The following is a 24,852-nucleotide window of genomic DNA, read 5'->3' on the forward strand; positions in this document are numbered from 1 at the left end:
ACTTTATCATTATTGTCTCAATTCGTTTTGATGATACAAGTGAATTCTTGTTTCATTGCTGCATTTGAACCTTTTCCCAGCTCCTGCCTATGGTTGAGAATTGGAATTAGCCTGAAAGAATGATTCCTAGTTAAGAAAATGTATGTAGTTTGTGTTTTATGATCCCTTGATAAAGTGCTAGAGAAACTTATGGTGCAATGAGGTAACAGTTTAAAGAACAAAAACAAGACCTAGATTTCAGTAACTTGACATTTCATCAAAATAATTTATTTTACTATTTTACTGCCTTCTAGGGACTACTCAACTCAGCCATCTATTACAGATAAAGGTGCGTATAACTTAAATCAGATGTGTAAATTCTGCTAATTTTTTGTTTGTGCTATAAATTCCTGGAAATGACCCAGATTTTAATTGTTGTGAGGCAAAAGTTAGCAAGAGATAATGTTCATTGAGTCACTTGGTGGTAACACAAGGAGTATTGCTCACATGACTATTTCCTTACTGTGTTGTCCCCACATCAAATCATCATGGTCAGAGAGGAATCCAGCGTAAAAGTAGGCCTGTGCCAACCATTTCTATGTCGACATATTTGCTCATCTGCACTAAACTCATTTACCCACATTATGCCCATATCCTTCTATGCCTTGCTAGTGATTGTCTCTGATTCCATTACCCTCTCTGGCAGCCCATTCTCGATATCAACCAGTCTCTGTGTATGAGGCTGTACAGAAAGATGTTTCCTTCATGTTTGCTTCAAATTTTAAATCTACATCCTTTTTTTTTTGATACCCTTACCATGGAAAAAGGAATCTGTCTAATGGCTCCATTTTTGCCTCCTATAATCTTGTTATTTATACCAAGTCACCACTCAGCTTCTTCCACTCCAGGGAAAATGAGCCCAATCTCTCCAATTTCTCCTCATAACTAAAGCCCTGTAAATATTGTGGTGAATCTCCTCTACACTCTTTCCATTGGAAGCAGATCCTTTTTGGTGACTACAACCACAAACAATAGTCCAAGTGTTGTCTAACTAGCGTTTGGTCCAACTTTAATAGTCTATGTCCTAAGCTCTGAAGGTAAGCATGTCATATGCCACTGTCACTATTCTATTTACCTGTGCATTTTTCTGGGATCTATGAACCCCAAGGTCCTGCTGTTCATCAACATTCTTAGTGCCCTACTGTTTACTGAATATATCCTACTCCAATTTGACTTCTCAAGATTCATTACCTAGCACTTCCTGGGATTAAATTCTATCTGCTGATGCTCTGCCCAACATTTTCTTACTCGTCAACCACAGCACCACCATTGTTATCCACAAGCTTTCCAACCCTACTTATTAAATTCACATCCAAGCCATTAATACACATCACAAACAGCCCCAAGACAGCACTGCACGCAGACTTCCAATCCGAAAGCATCATTCCACATCTTTCCTGACAGACTCAGCTCCACTTCCCTATAACCTTTAATTCCCCCAAAATTCAAAAATCCAGCTATCTTTGTCATCCTTGGGCAGAGAATTCCACAGGTTCACTGGGAGGAGCAGTTCCTCCTTGTCTCTGTCTTTAATCTACTCCCCTCAATCTTGAGACTATGTCTCAACTATCAGTGGAACAATGTCCCTGCTTCCATTTTATTTATTGCTTTCATAATTTTATGTTTCTCATCCTTCTGAACTCTAATTAGTATAGTCGTAAGCTACTCAACCTTTCCTCTTGAGATAGTCTCTTCATTTCCAGAATCAACCTCCAAAACCAGTATATCCTTTTTCAAAGTGACATTCAGTTAATACCACTTTAATATACAGATAGTGTTCTTTGTACACAAAACTTCATGTTGATATGACCAATGCCCATTTTAAAAAAAAATCAAACTTAAAAAGCTCTGCCAATCCATAACCTCTTCAGTAGGATCACACTCTTCAGTCTGTCCTAGGCTTTCTCTTCTGCCAGAGTGAGGCTCAAAGTAAATGAGGAACAACAACCCTTATTCCAGCTGAGCAGTCAGCAGTTCGATATGATTATCAAATTTTCTCATTTCAGAAAATTAGTTCCTTCTCTCTTCTGAACCATTTCCACTCTTCCTTCTTCCCCCTTCTCTTTTCTCCCTGCTATTGTCCTCTTTTCTACTCATCCCATCCATTCCCATCTCACCTCTGTGGTAAACCTCTGTTTGTATGTTTAACCTGTCTGGGCACGCCCATTGGCTGACTAGACCTGTGGCCCCTCCCACAGACTCCTGAATAAAGGTGACTGCTCCTCAATTTCAGGCAGTCAGCTAGCATGGACATGACTCCAGTCTATAGTGAATAAAAGCCTATCAGTTTTGCATAACTTCAGTCTTTTGGAGTTATTGATGGTGCATCACCCTCCTCTTGGGTCCAACCCCCACCAACCTCTCCAGATTCTTCTCTTTCTCACCCTCCCTCTGCCCTACCCTGGTACAATGCTGGTATAAAGTGAGAAGAAATGGAACTGACTATCTTTTCTTACCAAATTCCAGCACTGGCTGTCTTCTAATCACCCTGCATGATTAATCTTCCTCCTTCGAACCCCTTTGCTTTTTTTGCTTCTCTCTCTCTTTGCCTGGTATCTGCCAATCTATGATCGCCATGTTTCACCTCTCCCTGATTCACTTATCCCACAGGGCCTTCTCCTACCACTCCTCCCTGTCCCCCTTACATTAGCTTCTCTTCTATATATCCCAGACTTTATAAAGGGTTTTAGCTTGAAATGTCAACCATAGTTTTTCTATGCTGTTTGCTGTTCTTTTTCAATCTTTTTATTGGTTTTTGAGAAAATAATATCAAATACAGGTAAAAGTAAATTAAAATTACAGATAGAAAACAACAGTAAACAAGATACATATGATCCATATGTATCCATATCCATAGGTTGTCGATAAAAAGGAAATAAAAGAAAAAAACCTATAACTAGTATAATTTCTAACCCTAACCTGTTACCTGAGCCATTACAATCAAAGCCAGGCATTCATGACTAATTTCAATAATAATAGATCAAAAAATGAAAAAAAGAAGTTTTGATAAAAAAAACAAAAATAATTGATCTATAAATTTTGAAAATAATTGAAAAAAGAACCCCAAAGAGAAAAAAATATGTAATGCTCATTTAAGTAGTTGAGCACCTAATTTTCTCTAAAGAGAGGGATGCCATCAAATCCAATAACCATTATGCATGCGTGGGAGGGACAACATATTTCCATCACAGCAAAATGAGCCTTCTAACAATCAGGGAAGAAAAAGCAACTGATTGAGATGGAGTCAAAATTAAGTCCATTGGTCCACACATTCCATAAACAGTAATAAAAGGGCTTGGAGAGAGATTTATATCAAGAATTAAAGATAGTGCACTAAATGCCTTTTTCCAGTAGTTACAAAGGAAGGTACATTAGCCGGAACATATAATATAAAATATCTTATGGAGTTGTACAGTTCTCATATTTAGAAATATATTGGGATAAAATTTAGCTAATTGAACTTTGGAATAGTGGGCCCTATGGACTATAAATTGTAATAAGGAATGTCTAGCACAGAGAGAGGATGAATGTACATTTTTCAAACTAGGGTCCCATGTATCTTCAGCAACAGTTGTTGAAAGTCATGTTCCCAAACTTTCTTAATGTTAGATAAAGAACTATTACTGCTGTTTGCTGTTTAACCTACCAAATTCTCCAGCAGATTATGTTTAGCTTATATTCTCTGGAATTTAGAAGATTGAGGGGGGATCTTATAGAAACATATAAAATTCTTAAGGGATTAGACAGATGAGATGCAGGTAAGGTTGTTTCCAATGCTGGGAACCAGGGTTCACAGTTTAACAATAAGGGGAAAGTTTTTAAGGACTGATATGAGGAAATATTTATTCTCTCAGAGGGTGGTAGATCTGTGAATTCTTTGCCACAGGAAGTAATTGAGGCCGGTTCCTTGTCAATATTTAAGAGTAGGTTAGATTTGGCCCTTGTGGCTAAGGGGATCAAGGGATATGGGGAGAAGGCAGGAACCGAGTACTGATCAGCTATGATCATATTGAATGGCTTGAAGGGCCAAATGGCCTACTCCTGCACCTATTTTTCTATGTTTCTATCTGTAGTCTCCTCTCTCTCCAATGTCTTATTTCTGCCCTGTTTCAAAGAGGAATCTTTAAATCTAGGGATGTGGAAAAGTCTAAAGGATTCACCAGGACTAGATGGACTACAGGGTTCCTGAAGAGGTACTTGAAGAGATTGTGGAGATATAAGCAGTGATCTTTCAAGAATCACTAGATTCTGAAATGATTCCAGAGGATTGTAAAATTGCAAATGTCACTCTACTCTTTAAGAAGGGAGGGAGGCAAAATATAGAATAATAGGCCAGGAAACCTGTCTTTGGTGGGTGGCAAAATGTTAGAATCTATTACTAAGGGTGAGGTTTCGGGGTACTTGGAGATACATGATAAAATAGAATGGTTTCCTTAAGGGGAAATTTTGCCTGATAAACCTGATGGAATTTTTTGAGGAAACAACAGCTAGACAGTGGATGTTGTCTTTTTCAATTTTCAGAAGACTTTTGACAAGAGCCCATGGTATTTACAGGAAAGATATTAACAGGGACAGAAGATTGGCTGCCTTTGACCATTGGTATTTCAAAGGGCCCACTGCTAGAACCGCTTTTTTTCACGTTGTAATTAATAATTTGGATGATAGAATTAATGGCTTTGTGGCCAGATTTGTGGACAATACAAAGATTGGAAGAGAGCAAGTGTAGCTACCTGCTACAAGCTATGGCACTGCAGAGCCTATAGCACAGGAGAGGTTATTAGCTGTATGCAAGTTAGCTCAGAAAGAACACACCGTTCCCAGAAAGAACACAAACCCCAATTGAATGTAGTCAACACTGATCTTTATTGGGCTTACAGCCCTGCTTTTATTCTCAAGCTAAGGGGCATGGTCAAAGCCCTCTCAGCACTGATTGGTGCATTTGCAATCCACATTCCTTGATAGACCAGTTAGGCTCCTTTAGTTGTGGCCAACTGGAGGGCACCGCTGTGGCCCTCGCGCAGCCTGCTGGATCGTCGCATTCGTCCTTCATTTTGTGAGGCACCCCAAGGGGACTGCGAGGGGCTGCCACACAGGTGGTGTTGAGGAAGCAGTGGGTTTGCAGAAGGAATTAATCAAATTAGGAGATTGAACAAGGAAATGGTAGGTGGAATACAATGTGAAGTATACGATCGTGCACTTTGGTGGAAGGAATAAAGGTGTAGAGGGATTTGGGAGTCCTTACGCAAGATTCTTTAAAGGTTATCTTGCATGTAGAGTTGGTGGTAGGGAAGGGAAATTCAATGTGGCATTCATTTCAAGAGGGATAAAAGGGATGTCACGTTGAAGCTTTATAAGGCACATCAGACTGTACTTGAAGTATTTTGAGTGGTTTTTAGGCTCCTTATCTAAGAAAGGATTTGATGGGATTGGAAAGGGTTTAGAGGAAATTCACTACAATAATCTCTGAAATGAAAGGGTTTGACTGTACTCACTGGAATTTAGAAGAAAGGGAGGATTTCATTGAAACCTGAAAAGCCTGAATAGAATCGATGTGGAAAGAATGTTTCATATGGTGAAAAGATGGGGCAGGGCATATGGTGGCACTGCCGAAGCCACTGTAGCAGCAGCATTGCTGCTGGTGTGGACCTGCGAGGAGTGAGGGTGCGGAGGTGCAGCGCTCCCGCGAGGTCCAGATGTCCAGTTGACTGCCATTGGCTCTGCACAGGCTTTGAACAACCTATCGAGAGAGCCAATAGTGGTTTTAGTTGAAGTCCTGCGACCAAGATAGCAGTGCTTATTAATCGGTGTGATAGTACAGATTCTATGACTGATGTATATATGTGTATAGGATGACTGTGATTGGCTGAGAGCATACCCACGCCTACTGGCAGGTCTTAAAGGGTTGCTCCTAGCCAGACTCAGATCATTCTGGACTGGTCGACCTACTTGTGATATACTCCAGTCTTTTGTTAATAAAAGCCTTGGTTCGGATCAAAGAGTCTTTGATTCTTTCGACGTGCTCTACAATTGGCAACAGCCCCTCCCTCACCAGAGGATGAGATGATCACGCACCCTCTGATAGGGAGAAGAGGAGGAGATAACCCATGGGGGTGGCAAACCAGAGGGGGCTTGGCAGCTGAGGGACCAGTGCACATGGTGGGCTGTTGGTGACTTGAGGCGAGGAACCTGTGGGCTGCTGGAGACTGGCTCGAACTGGCTGGAGGAGTTCCAGGTATTGGAACTTGGAAACGACAAGGTGCCAAGGGCACTGGAGGGTCCCAGACCATGTTAGAGGTTTGGATCTGGAGCTTGGGTTGTCAATCATTTGGCCTGGACTCTGTGTGGCTGCAGAAGTGCTGGAGGTGACTACGGACACTTGGTGACTCTGGTTGGACTTTCTTTTGCTTCTCTCTCTGACTGTTAAGTCTGACTGTAAGAGATGGTTAGGCAATTCCTGTCAATGGCGAATCTGTCTGCTTTGCAACAGGCAAAAAGTAATATGACACTGTTTTATTACTATGGCAATAAATTGAATCTTGATCTTGAATTTTGATGTCTGGGACAGAGGGCAAGGCTTCAGAATACAACATCCTTTTAGAATAGAGATGAGGAATTTCTTTACTTGAAGGTGGTGAATCTGTGGGATTCATTGCCACAGAAAGCTGTGGAGGCCAAGTAGATTTCAGATAGAGTTCCTGATTAGGAAGGGAAACAAATGTTACAAAAAAGACAGGAAATGGGGCTGAAAAGAATAATAAGTCAGCCATGACAGAATGGTAGGGTGGACTCGATGGACCAAGTGACCTAATTCTGCTCCAATGTCATATGGTCCAATTGTATTTGTTACTGAAGTCAAGTGTGCGTTCAGATTTTGATAACAGCAAAATAGACCATGCAACCCTGCATAGGGTAAATCACATTACTTCATAGAGAAGAGGTTACCCAATTAATATCACATGGCCACTCCTCACGTATCACTCGTCAGAACTATCAGACATGTGCCATGGACCAGTTAAGCACTGTTAAAATTGTACAAAGAAAACTATGTTTCTTTAGTTAAATTGTTCTTTATTGTGATTGGTGTACTTCACCCATGGGCCTTGGTTGCTGAAGTACATTTTGTGCTGATACATAAATAGCATGCTATTTAACCTGCCTCTTCCCATACACCTATTTATTTGAATGATCCAAATGAGTTTTGATATTGAGTGGTATTCCGCTAAATTCCTTTGGAAAACAAAATCATTGTGAAAGAATTTCCAGCCATTGAAAGTAGTAAATCTGCTTAACCAAGTCGTCTCTCTGAAATATGCGTGTTAAAAAAAAAGTGATTCTTGGCAAAGTTCGCTGTCTGCTTTCTAAATCGAGAAACCACATAAATATTTCTATAACTTCAAATTTACTTAAACGAAATACTGTATAAATAATAATCGCTATACTTTTAGAAGAGGAGACCAGAGATGCCAATGAGACGTGCTTAATTTCTTCATCTGATGAAGACAAGGAATCTGAGGTAAGATTGCAATTATATACATTTAAAATTATGGAGTAAAATTTCTTTAACAAAATGTACAGAAATACAATGGAAAGTTCAATTGGTGGCAAAAACCATTAACATTGAAGCATTTCAAATTCAGGATAAGGTTCATGTCAACCGTACTTACATTGATTTTCATTTATAGTTATTTAATTCTGAATGATATTCATTCGATCTAGAGCAGCCATTTTCGACCTTTTATCAGCTATGGCCCCCTAAGATTACCCAAAGTTCATGGATAATCTTCTCTGTAAAGCAGTCATTTAGTTGATTTTTTTCCCCCATACTTCTCTCCTACAGACCAAATAAAAAATATTTATGTTACATGAGGTGAAAAGAAAAGGGGGGGGGTTTTACTTACAGTAAATATGGTGTGACCCCCCAGGGGGGCTGAAGGACCCTCATTGAGAATAGCTGATCTAGATAAAGGATTGTGTTAACTTGTATTTGCTTGTCTGTAAATGGGAATGATTTAATGCAGCTATTTAAAATAATAAAAGGTAGCAGTTAGCACAACACTGTTACAGTGACTGCAACCTGGATTTGAATTTGACACCGTCGGTAAGGAGTTTTTACTTTCTCACTTTCTCCCTGTGTCTACGTGGGTTTCCTCTGACCGTTCAAAATATACCAGGGGTTGTAGGTCAATAGGGAGTAATTGGCAAGGGCTTGTGGGCCGAAATGGCCTGTTAACGTGCTGAATGTCTAAATTTTTTTTAAAAGTTAAAATTTATAGCACTTATATTTCTTCTAATGGGTAAAATATTCCTGAATCAGAATTGATGCTAAGTGAAGATTCATCCCAGAAGAATGGGAGGAGGCTTCAGGGCAGTCCAGGAGCCATCCACAATTCACTTCTAGATACTGTATGTTGCTAATAATAAAGAGAAAAATTATGAGCAGAAGTTTAGACATGACTAATAAACAGCAATTCTGAGCTCTAACTCATTTCCAACTTCCCTACGCCCTAACCTGGAAAAATGCTTAGAGTGGAAATACACTTATTTCCTCCCTTTCTCAAAGGTTCATCTGAAAATTAGCATTTACCACCAAGTTTTTTTAAACAATGAGTATGACAACAAGAAAGGTAAATAGCTCTGCCACTGGGAGACTAATTACACATTCAAATCAAGAAATAACGACCTCAAACTGCACCCATAACTATATAACAATTACAGTACAGAAACAGGCCATATTGGCCCTTCTAGTCCACATCGATTTAGGTAGTTCCACCTACCTGCTCCCTGCCCATAACCCTCCAATCCCCTCACATCCATGTACTCAATGAACCTTCTCTTAAATTATAAAATTGACCCTGCTGCAACCACCTCTTCCAGAAGGTCATTCCGCTCAGCCACCATTCTCTGAGTGAAGACGCTTCCTCTTATGTTACCTCTAAAGTTTTGCTCCCTAACCCTTAACTTATGACCCCTCATTCCAATCTCTCCTACCCTCAAGGAGAAGAGCCTATTCACCTCTACTTTATCTATTCCCCTCATAATTTTATATACATCTGTCAAATTCCCCCCTTCAATTTTCTTTGCTCCAATGAATAAAGACCCAGTCTACTCAGTCTTTCTCTGTATTCTAGATACTACAATCCAGGAAACATTTTAGTAAATCTTCTGTGCACCCTCTTTACCTTATTGATATCCTTCCTATAATTTGGGGACCAGAACTGCACACAATATTCCAAACTTGGCCTCACCAATGCCTTGAACAGTCTCAACATCACCCCCAGCTCCTATATTCTATGCTTTGATTTATGAAGGCCAGCCTACCAAAAGCCTTCTTAACCACCCTGTCTACATGGGAATCCACCTTCAATGAACTCTGTACCATAACCCCCAGGTCCCTTTGTTCCTCTGCGGACCTCAATGCCCTCCCCTTCACTGGATACGTCCTGTTTTATTATTCCCAAAATGAAGAACTTCACACTTAGCTACATTAAACTCCATCTGCCACCTTTCAGCCCACTCTTCCAAGCAGTCCAAATCCTTCTGCAGTCCCTGAAAACCATCCTCACTATCCAAAAATCCCCTATTTTTGTATCGTCTGCATATTTACTCACCTAATTTACCACTTCATCATCCAAATCATTAATGCTAATGACGAACAACAAGGGACCCAACACCGATCCCTGAGGCACATTGCTCATCACTGGCCTCCATCCTGACAGACAGTTGCCCACCATGACTCTCTGGTGCCTATCTTCTAGCTAACATTGAACCCATCTGACTATCTCAACATTAATCCCTAGCGCCTGAATCTTCGTCATCAACCTTCCATGTGGAAACTTATAGAAAGCCTTACTAAAATCCAAATAGACCACATCTACTGCTCTACCTTCATCAACCTTTCTAGTCACTTTCTCAAAAAATTCAACAAGACTTGTCAAACATGACCTTCCCCTCACAAACCCATGTTGGGTGTCCCTGATCAGTCCCTGCCCCTCTAGATACTTATACATGTTATCTCACAGAACACTTACCATTAGTTTATCCACCATCGACGTCAAGCTTACTGGCTGATGATTGCTGGGCCTACACCTGAAGCCCTTTTTAAATAGAGGAACCACGTTTGCAACACGCCAATCCCATGGCACCACACCTTCCTCCAGTGACTATTAAAAATCACTGTCAGAGCCTCTGCTATTTCTTCCCACTTCCCTCAAGGTCCTGGGGATATTCCCGTTGGGATCTGGAACTTATCCACCTTTATATACTTCAGAAGTTCCAACACCTTCTCTTTCCTAATCCCTATTTTTTCCCTAATTACCCCTTTTGCCTCACATCCTACAAAATTGGGAGGTCGTGTGATGGAGTAGTGGCTGGTCGGGGAAAACCAGCCCTCCTCAGAGAAAGTTTTTTAAAAAAGGCAGAAAAACAAAGCGAGAAGTAAAATATAAAAATGTTACAAGATAAAAAGCATAAGAACAATCTGAGGATGGCTCCAAAGAAGGAAAAGAATTCAACGACAAGCAGAGAGGAGATGAAGAAATCGCAGGAAAAAAAGGTGTCCGGGAGCAGGGAGCTCTTCCCAAGAGGATGGCCTGATCGTCGAGGCTGGTGAGTGGAGAACTGAGCTGCGATGTCCCTCGGTGAGGTCTGGAATGCTGTCTCGTGGTGCCCGAGAAAGAAATGCATTATAGCGAGGATGACAGTGGGAGCAGACGCTGGCAGCAGGATGCTGCTGCTGCGGCGGCTGGAGAGGCTGCTGAAGAGACAATGGCAGAAGAAGGAACAATAAGGAGCCAAAAAACAGAGCTAGAGCAAGAAGACCAAGAGGAAGATAGAGACGTACAGGAAAATATAAAAGGTACAAAACAGAGGCAGTCAATTGACAAGGAGTATTTTGACAGTCAAATAAAGATATTAATGGACATAATGAGGACTGAGTTTAATACTATAAAAAAGCTATGCAAGAGACAGATTTAAAAATGCAGAGAATGGAGAAGGCTATGGTAGACATGCGGAAACGAGTTGATGATGTGGAAGACATCATGGAAATGGAGGTGAATGAGTTAAGAGAAAAACTGGAAGATAGAGAGAAGGAGATTAAGAAGACACAAGATTTATTGGCCCCAAAAATTGACATTTTAGAGAATTTCAGCTGGCGTAATAATATCAAAATAGTGGGTGTGAGGGGCGGATATAAAGGGATTTATAAAAGGATAGATCCCACACATCTTGGGAGTGGAACAACTCCAAGAAGAAATAGAAATCGAGAGAGCCCACAGAGCATTGGCGCCAAAGCCACAACCACATCAGAAACCATGCTCCATACTAATAAAGCTGCTACAATACACAACGAGAGAGAAAATATTGGAACTGGCAATGAAAAAAAGTGAAAGAAAATAAGTAACCAATGAAGTACAATGAGATTTTTAAAATCCAGATATCAGCTTTGAACTTTTAAAGAAATGAAAGGGGTTTAATTTAGCAAAAATGATAATGTGGAAAAAAAGGTTATAACTTTGTGTTGTGACACCCAGCAGTGTTAAAGATATTCATTCCTGGTGGGCAAAATAGACTGTTTTCAGATCCAGAAGAAACTCATCGCTTTGCAGATCGATTGCCAAATAAGCAACAAGAAGAAGAGTAGAAGAAATATTAAAAGGACTGTTAAGATAATGTATATAAATAAATTGGAAAATTAATAGTTTGAACATAGATGTTTAAGGTTTTTTTAAAAAAGAGGGCTTTGCTATATTTTAAGGATCGGAGCTAGGTCCCCTGTTGTTCATAATTTATATTAATGATTTGGATGATGGGGTAGTTAACTGGGTAAGTAAATAACCAGACGATATGAAAATAGGGGGAGTGGTGGATAGCAGAGGGATTTGGTTTGTCTGGAAAGTTGGGCTGAAAGATGGCAGATGGAATTTAATGTAGAGAAGTGTGAGGTCCTTCACTTCAGTAAAAATAATCGAAATAGAACATAGGTAGTAAAGGGGAGGACATTGGGGAATGCACAAGTACAAAGAGATCTTGCAGGTTTCCTTGAAGGTGGATTCTCAGGTTGACAGAGTGGTTAAGAAGCCATTTGGTATGTTAGCCTTCATAAATAGCATAGAGTATAGGAGCTGGGAAGTGATGTTGCGACTGTTTAAGGCATTGGTGAGGCCAAATTTGGAGTATTGTGTTCAGTTTTGGTCTCCAAATTATAGGAAGGATATAGATAAGGTGGGGAGGGAGCAGAGAAGATTTACAAGGATGTTGCCTGGCTTAAAATACCAAGAGTACAGAGAAAGATTGAAGAGGTTAGGACTTTATTCCTTGGAACATAGACGGTTGAGAGGGGATTTGAGAGAGGTGTTTAAAATTAGGAAGGGAATAGATAGACTAGATGCAAGTAGACTCTTCCCCCTGAGAGCAGGGGAGGTTGAAACAAGAGGACACAAGATGAGGGTAAGGGGGCAAAATTTTAGGAGAAACATTAGAGGATAAGATTAGAGTAAGAATAAAGAGTGATTTTGGAAGAAGGGAGATGGAGGGGTTGAAGAGGTGGGAGGGAGTTGAAAATGGAGGAGTAAGATGAGTACATTGAAGTTTATGACTCTTAATATTAATGGAATCCACAATCAAATTGAGAGAAAAAAGCTACTGACACTATTTAAAAAGGAGATAATGGACATAGCATTTCTACAAGAAACACACATAACTGAGTTGAAAAGAGACTGGGTAGGTCATGTAGTGGCATCATCATGCAACTCAAAATCCAGGGGAGTTGCTATATTAGTTAATAAGAATCTGCCAATTAAGATAACGGACCCTGCGGATAGATTTGTAATGATGAAGTGCCAGATTTATTCAGAATTTTGGAACTTGCTGAACCTAATGAAGATGATCAGGAATTTATGCAGGACATCTTTTTAAAGATAGCAAACACACAGGGACATGCTTTACCAGGGGGGACTTTAATTTTAGCCTTGATCAATTGATGAATAAAACCGGGAAGATAACAAAAACAATATTAAAGCAATCAAATTTAATAACAATGCATGATTTGAAAATAATGGATATATGGAGGAAAAAAGAGATTACTCACATTATTCAAACAGACACAGAACCTATACTAGGATCGACATGTTCTTGTTGTCAGCTCTGATCCAGGGGAGAATGTGAAAGACCGAATATAAGGCAAGACTTTTACCTGACTACTCATCCTTGTTACTAACAATTGAATTAGAGGATATTCCACCGAAAACATATAGATGGAGGTTAAACCCTATATTGTTAAAAAGGCGAGACTTTCGGGAATACATTGAACAACAAATCAAAATATAGTTTGAGATAAATACAAATTCAGTAAAAGATAAATTTATATTTTGGGACACAATGAAGGCCTTTATTAGGGGACAAATAATTAGTTACACGACTAAGATTAAAAAAGAATAATCTGGAAATAGAACGGTTGGAAAAAGAGATAATAACTGTAGAAAAAGATTTAATGAGAAGGAAAGATATAGAAAAAAAGAGAAAATTGGCAGATAAAAAATTAAAATGTGAAACATTACAAAAAAGTGGAGAAAAACATTATGAAAACAAAAAGATTTTATGAATGAGGAGAGAAACCCACAAAATATTGGCCTGGCAACTTAAAACAGAACAAACAAAAATAACTATCTTAGCAATAAGAAAGGAGGATACACAGATTTCATATAACCCACGGGAGATTAATGGGTTTTCAAAAATTGTATCAAACAGAAAGTACAGGGAGGAATGACAAAATTGATGATTTTTTAAATCAAATATTGAATTACCACAATTACAATTGGAAGATCAAAATAATTTGCTAAAACCCCTGACAGTTACAGAAATACAGGATACATTAATGACACAACCAAATGACAAAACACCAGGCGAGGATGGATTCCCTACAGAGTTTTATAAGGTATTTAGTAATCTATTAATTTGTGCCAGTACTGCGCACACTGCACTCCACCTAAAAGTTCCTTTGCGCAGGCCCGAGGACATGTCCACGTCCTCCCCCTCAAAAGATGCTCACAAACTCAAGCTAGCTTGCTGGAACATCAGAACCATGCTAGACAAGGCTGACAGCCACCGACCTGAACGTTGGTCTGCCCTCATTGCACATGAAATCCTCAGACTCGACATCAACATAGCCGCTCTCAGTGAAGTCCGCCTTGCAGATGTAGGCAGCCTCCAAGAATGCGGCGCAGGCTACACACTCTACTGGTCTGGCAAACCTATGGATGAACAATGCCTATCTGGTGTAGGCTTCATGGTCAAGAACTTCATTGCCTCCAAACTCGAAAACCTCCCGACAGGCCACTCGGACCGGATCATGTCCATGCGACTCCCCCTTCTAAACAAGCGTCGCATCACCCTCATCAGTGTTTATGCTCCAACCCTCCAGGCGGAACCAGCAGAAAAGGACAAGTTCTACACTGATCTGCGCAACCTCATTCAACGCACCCCTACAGCCGACAAGGTTGTCATCCTTGGCGACTTCAACGCTCACGTCGGCAAAGACTCAGAAACCTGGCCAGGAATCCTGGGCAAGCATGGTGTCGACAAGTGCAACGACAATGGGTGCCTCCTGTTGGAGCTCTGCGCAGAACAGCGGCTTGTCATTACAAACACCCTTTTTCAGCAGAGGGACAGCCTGAAGACTACCTGGATGCATCCCCGATCCAAACACTGGCACCTCCTGGACTACGTCCTGGTGCGAGAAAGAGACAAACGAGATGTGCTCCACACCAGGGTCATGCCCAGCGCGGAATGCCACCGGCTTGTTCGCTGCAAGCTCAACCTTCACTTCAAGCCAAAGTCCAGGAACAGTAAAGCCCCCAAAAAGAGGTTCAATGTTGGAAACTTGCAGTCAGACGAAGTGAGAGGAAACTTCCAGGCAAACCTCCAAGCAAAGCTCGAGGATGCAATCCGCCTCACGGACTCGTCCCCTGAAACCCTCTGGGATCAGCTGAAGACTGCCATACTGCAATCCACTGAAGAGGTACTGGGCTTCTCCTCAAGGAAAAACAAGGACGAGTTCGACGAAAACAACCAGGAAATCCAGATGCTGCTGGCAAAGATCCGAGCTGCCCACCAGGCTCACCTTGCAAAGCCGTCCTAGCCAGAGAAGAAACGAGCCTTCCGTAGTACGTGCAGCCATCTTCAGCGCAAACTCCGGGAGATCCATAATGAGTGGTGGACTAGCCTCGCCAAACGAACCCAGCTCAGTGCGGACATTGGCGACTTCAGGGGTTTTTACGAGGCTCTAAAGGCTGTGTACGGCCCCTCACCCCAAGTCCAAAGCCCGCTGCGCAGCTCAGACGGCAAAGTCCTCCTCAGCGACAAGATCTCCATCCTCAACCGATAGTCAGAACACTTCCAATCTCTTTTCAGTGCCAACCACTCAGTCCAAGAATCCACCCTGCTCCAGCTCCCTCAACAGCCCTTAAGGCTAGAGCTGGATGAGGTCCTCACCTGGGAAGAGACATATAAGGCAATTGAACAACTGAAAAGTGGCAAAGCAGCAGGTATGGATGGAATTCCCCCCCCCCCCCCCCCAGAGGTCTGGAAGGCTGGCAGCAAAACTCTGCATGCCAAACTGCATGAGTTTTTTAAGCTCTGCTGGGACCAAGGAAAGCTGCCTCAAGACCTTCGTGATGCCATCATCATCACCCTGTGCAAAAACAAAGGCGAGAAATCAGACTGCTCAAACTACAGGGGAATCACGCTGCTCTCCATTGCAGGCAAAATCTTCGCTAGGATTCTCCTAAATAGAATAATACCTAGTGTCGCCGAAAATGTTCTCCCAGAATCACAGTGCGGCTTTCGCGCAAACAGAGGAAGTACTGACATGGTCTTTGCCCTCAAACAGCTCCAAGAAAAGTGCAGAGAACAAAACAAAGGACTCTACATCACCTTTGTTGACCTCACCAAAGCCTTTGACACTGTGAGCAGGAAAGGGCTTTGGCAAATACTAGAGCGCCTCGGATGCCCCCCAAAGTTCCTCAACATGGTTATCCAACTGCACGAAAACCAACAAGGTCGAGTCAGATACAGCAATGAGCTCTCTGAACCCTTCTCCATTGACAATGGCGTGAAGCAAGGCTGCGTTCTCGCACCAACCCTCTTTTCAATCTTCTTCAGCATGATGCTGAAACAAGCCATGAAAGACCTCAACAATGAAGACGCTGTTTATATCCGGTACCGCACGGATGGGAGTCTCTTCATTGTGAGGCGCCTGCAAGCTCACACCAAGACACAAGAGCAACTTGTCCGTGAACTACTCTTTGCAGACTATGCCGCTTTAGTTGCCCATTCAGAGCCAGCTCTTCAGCACTTGATGTCCTGTTTTGCGGAAACTGCCAAAATGTTTGGCCTGGAAGTCAGCCTGATGAAAACTGAGGTCCTCCATCAGCCAGCTCCCCACCATGACTACCAGCCCCCCCACATCTCTATCGGGCACACAAAACTCAAAACGGTCAACCAGTTTACCTATCTTGGCTGCACCATTTCATCAGATGCAAGAATCGACAACGAGATAGACAACAGACTCGCCAAGGCAAATAGCGCCTTTAGAGTCTGGAAAAACAACCAACTGAAAAACCTCACAAAGATTAATGTATACAGAGCCGTTGTCATACCCACACTCCTGTTCAGCTCCGAATCATGGGTCCTCTACCGGCATCACCTACGGCTCCTAGAACGCTTCCACCAGCATTGTCTCCGCTCCATCCTCCACATTCATTGGAGCGACTTCATCACCAACATCGAACTACTCGAGATGGCAGAGGCTGACAGCATCGAATCCACGCTGCTGAAGATCCAACTGCACTTGGTAGGTCACGTCTCCAGAATGGAGGACCATCGCCTTCCCAAGATCGTGTTATATGGCGAGCTCTCCACTGGCACCAAGACAGAGGTGCACCAAAGAAGAGGTACAAGGACTGCCACATTGACCACCGCCAGTGGGCTGATATCGCCTCAAACCGTGCATCTTGATGCCTCACAGTTCGGCGGGCAGCAACCTCCTTTGAAGAAGACCGCAGAGCCCACCTCACTGACAAAAGACAAAGGAGGAAAAACCCAACACCCAACTCCAACCAACTAATTTTCCCTTGCAACCGCTGCAACCGTGTCTGCCTGTCCCGCATCGGACTTGTCAGCCACAAACGAGCCTGCAGCTGACGTGGACATTACCCCTCCATTAATCTTCGTCCGCAAAGCCAAGCCAAAGAAGAATTTAATTCCGCTTCTTTTAGAGGTAATGAAACAAGTGGAAGAGACCCAAAATTTGCCTGACTCATGTAAAATGGCAATAATTACAGTAATTCCAAAAACTGGGAAAAGATCCGCTGTCAACAGTGTCATATCGACCAATATCTTTGCTAAATACTAATTGCAAAACTACTAGCAAACAGATTGGCAGACTGTGTACCGAAATTAGTGAAATTAGATTAGACATGATTTGTTAAAAATAGAAGAGCAGCAGATAATGTCTGTAAGTTTATTAATTTAATCCATACAACACAAATAAATAAAACGTCATCTGTGGTAGTTTCTCTAGATGCAGAGAAAGCTTTCAACAGGGTGGAATGGAATTATCTACTTAAAGTATTACAGAAATTCAAATTACCAGAAAAAAATTATTAATTGGATAAGAGCACTGAATAATGGATCTTTGACAAAAGTAGTAACAAATGGATATGTTTCAGATCACTTTAAATTGAGTATGTCAACTAGGCAGGGATGCCCATTATCACCTTCCTTGTTTGCTTTGGTTATAGAACCATTATCAGAACTGTTATGAAAGGATCGTATGATAAAAGGAAGAGAAAAAATTTAAAATTAGCCTATTTGTGGACAATATCATAGTACATTTAATGACCCAAATAAATAAATAAAAAGCATATATGAAATTGAAAGAATATGGAGAGATATCAAGTTACAAGGTTAATATTAATAAAAGTGAAGTGATGCCATTGAACGAAGTTGATTATACAAAATGTAAAAAGGAATCCCATTTTAAATGGCAATCACAAGCTATACACTACCTTGGTATCAGGATATATAATAATTTAAATCATTTGTATAAATTAAACTATCAACCATTAATAAGAAAAGATCTACCGTTAACTCTAATAGGGAGAGTAAACTGCATCAAGATGAATATATTTCCATGGATACAATATGTGTTCCAAACGTTACCAATTCCCTTGACAGGGGAATTTTTTGTGAGAGTGAATAAATTAATAAGAAAGTTTTTATGGAAGGGCAAAAAAATCAAGAATGGCTTTGGAAAAATTAACGTGGAGGTATAAACAAGGAGGATTGCAGCTACCAAATTTCAAAAATTATTACAGGGCAGCACGGTTAAGATTTCTATTAGAATGTTACCAGATGGGAGAAAAACCGGATTGGCTTGAGATAGAATTATATAAACTAGGAGAAAAGGTCCTGGAGCATTTACTTTATAAATGGAATGAGAAACTGGTGCAACTCAACAATTCACCAGTACTACATCATATACTAAAAATATGAAAGAGAATGAAGGATGATAAATTATCAAATACCACAAATACTATTGATGCAAAACCCATTAATTCCTTTCACCATAGACAATTTATTTTTTAAGGAAAAGGCTAGAAAAGGAATTAAAAGAATAAAAGATAGCTTTTTGGGAAATAATTTATTAACATTTGAACAATTAAAAGGACAAATACGGAATATCGAATGGTACAATATTTTCATACTATTAGTTGAAAACTTAATTGAAAGAAAAATTGGGAACTAGTCTAAGATGACCTGAGAGTAGCTGCTATGAATACTTAATTACAGACACCGCAATAGTAAAAAAAAATTGCAATACAGGGAAAATGATGAAGTAATTTATAAACCCAAACAAGGTTGGGAAAAAAGATTTAAATATACGAATGAAGAACAAAACATGGGAGGATCTATGCACAGGAACCATGAATAATACAATAAATACTCGGTTTCATATGATACAATACAATTGGTTACATAGACTATACGTTACACCTCAAAAGTTAAAAGTGGAACCCAACAATGTCAGACAGATATGCTTCTGTTATAAACAAGAAATTGGAACAACATTACACGCAATTTGGACATGTACAAAAGTGAAGACCTTTTGGGAGGATTTAAATTTAATATTAAATAGAATTACAAAAAATAAGATACCAAAAAATCCAGAAATCTTTCTGTTAAACAATATAAAAGACAAAGAATTAGGCCTAAAATTAGACGGAGCCTAAAAAAGATTTGCTATGATTGCACTCACAGCAGCAAAAATGTGCGTAATGACAACGTGGAAAATGGAGGCAACCTTAAAATACAACTCTGGCACATAGAAATGAACAAGTGGATTCCATTAGAAAAAATTACCTACAATCTAAAAAACAAACATACTTTATTTGAACAAATTTGGGAACCATACATACAATATACTAAAAACCACCGATTTCAGACCTCCATCTTTTAAATTGAAAAGATCTAAACACGACAATATTAAAATATGGAATTCTGGACGACATGATTTCTTTTCTTTTGTGTTCTTTTATTGTTTATTTATTTTTTGTTTATTCTTTATTTCTTACTTTACATTGGGGGTAGGGAGGGTGGGAGGAAGGGGGGAAAAATAAATGAAAAGGTCACTGTATATTTTAATGATGAATATTTGTATATATTGTTATTGATATGTTTACAGTGAAGTGATAAATAAAAAAAACATATCCTACACAATTCCATATCCATTTCCCTAGTGAATATCGACGAGAAGAATTCATTCAATATCTTCCCCCATCTCATTTGGCTCCTCACACATTCATCTGCTCCGATTCTCTAGTGGACCAATTCTATACTTCACTCTTCTTTAGCTATTCACATATTTGTAAAAACCCTTCGGATTTACTTTCACCCTATTTCTTAAGCTTCTTTCTACAGCCTATGTATCTTTCAAGGATCTTGTCCATACCTTGCTTCCTATATTTAATGTAGGCATCCCTTTTATCTCAAAACAACTTCTTAATCTCTCTTGAAAACCACGGCTCTCTTGAACATCTGGCCCTGCCTTTTATCCTAACAGGAACATAAAGATTCTGCACCCTCAAAATCTCACCTTTAAATGCCCTCCAATTCTCCTCTACCTCCTTCCCAAAAAACAAATCAGCCCAAACTACTCCCTGCAAATCCCTTCTCATTTTATCAAATCTGGCTTTCTCCCACTCAAAAACCTTCATTGTTGGACCAAACCTATTCTTTTCCATAATTATGTCGAAACTAATGGATCCAAGATCACTAGATCCGAAGTGCTCCCCAACACACACCTCAGTCACCTGCCCTATTTCATTTGCTGCAAAAAACTACCCTGCACACATTTTACAAATTCTAAGCCACCCAGCCCTTTCACTGACTGTGTTTCCCAATCTATATTAGGAAAATTAAAATCTCCCACTAACACAACCCTGTGCTTATTGCACATCTTAACTATTTCCTTATACATTTGTTCCTCTAGTTCTCGCTCCCCACTAGGTGGCCTATAATACACCCCTATAATTGTAACCTCACCTTTTCTATTTTTTAATTCTACCCACACTGCCTCCCTTGATGAGCCCTCCAATCTATCATGCCTCAGCACTACTGTAATATTTTCCCTGACAAGTAATGCCACACCCTCGCTTACCCCTACAATTCTATCACACCTAAAGCAGCGATATCCCAGTCACATCCCTCTTGCAACCACATCTCACTAATTGCCACCATGTCATACTGCCAAGTGCCTATCCACACTTTCAGCTCGTCCACCTTCCTTACAATACTAGCATTGAAGTAAATGCATTTCAAAGATTTCCCACATCTTACCTTTTGCCTATCCCCCTCTTTACTGTCCACACTATTATTTGTTTCCATCAACCCCCCCTCCATCATAGCACCTATCCCTTTCCTCCTCGATCAACTGCCTTTCCTCCCCCAAATTTTGTCTATAAGCCTTTTCTCTTTGCCGAAAAAAACCTCTCTCCACTGTCCTCCCTTACATGGACCCCTTCCCCCAGCCATAGTTTAAAGTCCCCTTAGTAGCCCTAGCAAAAGCCCCTGCCAAGATCCTGGTCCCTCTGGGATTCAGATGCAACCTATCCGTTCGGTACATGCTCCACTTCCCCCAGAATAGGTCCCAGTGATCCAAGAACTTGAATCCTGATCCCTACTCCACCCCTTTAGCCACGCATTCAACATCCACCTGATTTTATTCGCCCTCATTATCACGTGGCACAGGAAGTAATCCAGAGATCATCCCCTTTGCGGTCCTTCTTCTCAGCTCCCTACCTAACTCCTTATAATAATTTTTTAGGACAACTTTCTCCTTCCTCCCTATGTCGTTTGTACGAACATGGACCATAATCTCTGGTTCATTAGCCTCCCCTTTTAGGATGTCATGGACACATGAAGTTACATCCCAGACCCTGGCACCAGGGAGGCAAACCACCATTCCTTTGTCTTATCCACAGAATCCTCTATCAGTCCTCCTGACCATCGAATCCCCTATAACTATTGCCCTCCTCTCCCTTTCCCTACCCTTCTGGGCTACAGAGGCTGACCCTGTGCCAGAGATATAGCCACTGCTGCATTCCCCAGCCTAACTGTCTTCCTTACCCCTCCTAACTGTAACCCACTGACTCTCCTCCCATGGTCCTGGTGAGACCACCTAACTATAACTCCAACCTATGACGGCCTCACTCTCCCTGACCAGAATGAGGTCATCGAGCTCCGGTTCCAGTTCCCTAACTTGGTCCCTGAGACGCTACAGCTCAGCAACCTAGAGCAGATGTGGATGTCTGGGAGGCTAGAAGACTCCAGGACCTCCCACATCTTGACACGGAGAATAGCAAACTGCTCTCGCATTCATCAGTCTCTCTCTCCCTCTCACCTGACAAAGAGAAAAAAAAACAAAAAAGATAATATGACAAATATACAGTCTTACCTTAATCCAGAGATGCTGGTCCTCAACCTCTGCTCGCCAAAGCCTCTCAAGCCAATATATTTCATATTGTGATCATTTTATGATTAGCTATTTGTAACCGTAACAGCTTCAGAAATGCTTTGCAGTATCAGATTACAAACCCATCTTGTCACAATTTTCAGCCATTTGTCATTCTCCAAACAAGCCTCCTCTCTTTTCCCTGATCTAATCCTCAGCAAAGACTGGTACTTACACAGTTGGAAACTTGGCCAGTTTAGTATTCCATCCCTTTGTTGAAAGAATGTATATGGATGTCAAACACAATCATATATACTGGACCTCACTTGTAGAGTCAAACAGCATGGAAACAGGCCCATCAGCTCAACTAGCCTATGTTGACCAAAATGTCCCACCACACCAGTCCCACTGCCAGTGTTTGGCTCAGATCCCTGTTAACCATCTTATGTATCCATCCAAATATTTCTTAAATTTTGTAATAGCACTTGCCTCAATCACCTCCTCTGGCATCTTTTTTCCATATACCCACCATCCTACATGTGGAAAAAAAAACTACCCCTCAGTTTCCTGTTACGTCTTCCCCTCATCTTAAACTTGTGTCCTTTGATTACCAATTCCCTTACTCTGGACAAAAGACTCTCAGTGTTCACCCGATCAATTCCCCACATGATTTTGTACACCTCCACGAGATCACCCCTCATCCTTCTGCAATCCAAGGGAAAAAGCCCCAACCTGTTCAACATCTCCCTATAGCTCAGGCTCCCAAATCCTGGCAACATCCTTGCCAATTTTTTCTGCACCCTCTCCAGCATGGTGTCCAAAACGGAACATAGTACTCCAAATAGGGCCTCACCAACATCCCATACAACTACAACATAACAATGAATATTCATTTTTTCTTTTGGCACACTGTGGGTATAGTGTGTACTATCCATTAGATCCACTGTGTAACTCATCAAGGCTTCTGCAGCACCCTTTAAACTTCTCACTCTTATCACCTAGAAGGATAAGGAGAATGCATGGGATTATACCACCAAGAAGCATCCTCTAATCAGATCTTCCTGACTTGAAACTTATTTATATTCCTTCATTGTCCCTGACTAAAATTTTGAAAGTGTGATAAAATGACTGCCATCAATACAAGGGTTAATTTAGATTAATCACTGAGCAGTTAAGAAGTTAATGCGGACTTTCCAACAAAACCCACAAATAAAAAAATACTGAAATAAAATAATGAGCGAGTGTTGTTAGGTCTGCTTTGTTCATGAATGAGTGAGACAAACACCAGGCTGAGTCGAAATCAGGGTTCTTTGTTCTTTATTACCGGATTGTAACACTTGCGACCAACCATGTTAGTCGGAGAATGCATTCTGCCGTTATCAGCAAAATGGTGATTTTTTATACCCTTGGATACATGCTTAGAACATCATCATATCATTACTTGTCCAATGACTAAAACTGTTGCTATCCTTTCCCTGCTAGCTTCCTGCCTCTCAATCCATCAATGTCTCTCTTATCTTGTAAGTACAAGGATGCATTCACATCTTGTTACAGCCCTGTACATTCCCATCTCATGATGTTTTACCTAACAGGAGTACAAGGACACCTCCCCTTCTTGTTACTGCCCTGTACAGGGTAACTCCCTACACATTCCCATCTCATGATGTTTTACCTTACAGTGTTCGACTGTACTTTGAATATTCTGGAAGGTCGAGGCAGGGAATCAGAGAAAGTTGGAAATGTAGACTGTAATTTTTCACCTGAATAATTTCTTCAATTCAATTTCTGCAGGAAAATGAAGATTTGTGTGCCCTTGATCAAGACTAAAACCAAGATGTTGAAAATGAAATGACTCCAGATCTGAGTCCCATTGATTTCACATTCTCAGTTACATCTTATGGAAAGAGCTCGAACCTTAAATATGACACCACAAAATCCACATGATACATTTTTCAATTATTTGAGCAAATGTGACTTGGACCACTAATTTTGATATGACATATGAATTTCACATGTATTGTCTGAGAATAAATTTTAATAGAAGTGCCTTTGAATTTTGTTTCTATTTAATGACAATTGCTTATGTCAGTTTTTCAAAATTATAAATAAAGCACATTTAACCAAAAATTAAAGCTCCAAGCTTTCTCTTTCTGGTGGCAAATATATATCCTACCCCAACAATTTTCTGGTAATAGCAGATACTTATTTCAGAAAATATCTCACCACATATGCCAGAGAATACAGTATAAAAGCCTAATGCAGAACCTTATTTAATCCATACCACCCTATAAACCTGGTCTGACATTTAATTACATGATGGCTGATTTATCCAACCAACATTCCCCCTCCATGAACAGTGATTCACCTCTTGCCCAGAAATCTACCTGCCATACATTTGAATACATTTTCTATGCTCCACAATTCTCTGATTTAAAGTAATTTCAAAGATTCATAAATGTCTGAGAAAATAACACCTAATTGCACTCAACAAGCACACACGTCCTGAGATGACGTTTTCCAATTTCTAGATTCCCGCAAGGAAAACACCCTCTCAGCATCTACCCAATTATAACCCAAGAAATGTATATTTCACATGTAAAAGATCAGTTCTCATTCATCTAAACTTCAAAGAGTACAAGGCCATTTTGGTCAGTCTCACCTTGAGAATCTTCTCATCCCAGGCAGCAATCCATTCAACTTTTTCTGCTTTGCTTCAAGAGCAAGTAAACCTCAATAAATTAGATAATGTGTATGAGTATCTAGAGGGGCAGGGATTGATAAGGGACACCTAACATGGGTTGGTG

The 24,852-nt window shown here is 40.6% G+C and overlaps 1 protein-coding gene across 3 annotated transcripts in view; it reads left to right on the forward strand.

Annotated features, from left to right (window-relative positions):
• LOC138762298 (vimentin-like) overlaps nt 1–24,102 on the forward strand; it is a 57,993-nt gene extending 33,891 nt beyond the window's left edge. For 2 of the 3 annotated variants that reach the window (XM_069936034.1, XM_069936032.1), the window contains 3 exons: nt 294–328; nt 7,485–7,552; nt 23,840–24,102. In XM_069936034.1, the coding sequence (XP_069792135.1) occupies nt 294–328; nt 7,485–7,552; nt 23,840–23,875 (139 nt within the window). In that variant the 3' untranslated portion in view covers nt 23,876–24,102. The remainder of the gene's footprint in view (nt 1–293; nt 329–7,484; nt 7,553–23,839) is intronic. The other variant, XM_069936033.1, reaches the window with a different exon arrangement.
• Nucleotides 24,103–24,852: the final 750 nt, after the last annotated feature.

The sequence above is a fragment of the Narcine bancroftii genome, chromosome 4 (assembly GCF_036971445.1).
Source record: "Narcine bancroftii isolate sNarBan1 chromosome 4, sNarBan1.hap1, whole genome shotgun sequence".
NCBI classification, from domain to species: domain Eukaryota; kingdom Metazoa; phylum Chordata; class Chondrichthyes; order Torpediniformes; family Narcinidae; genus Narcine; species Narcine bancroftii.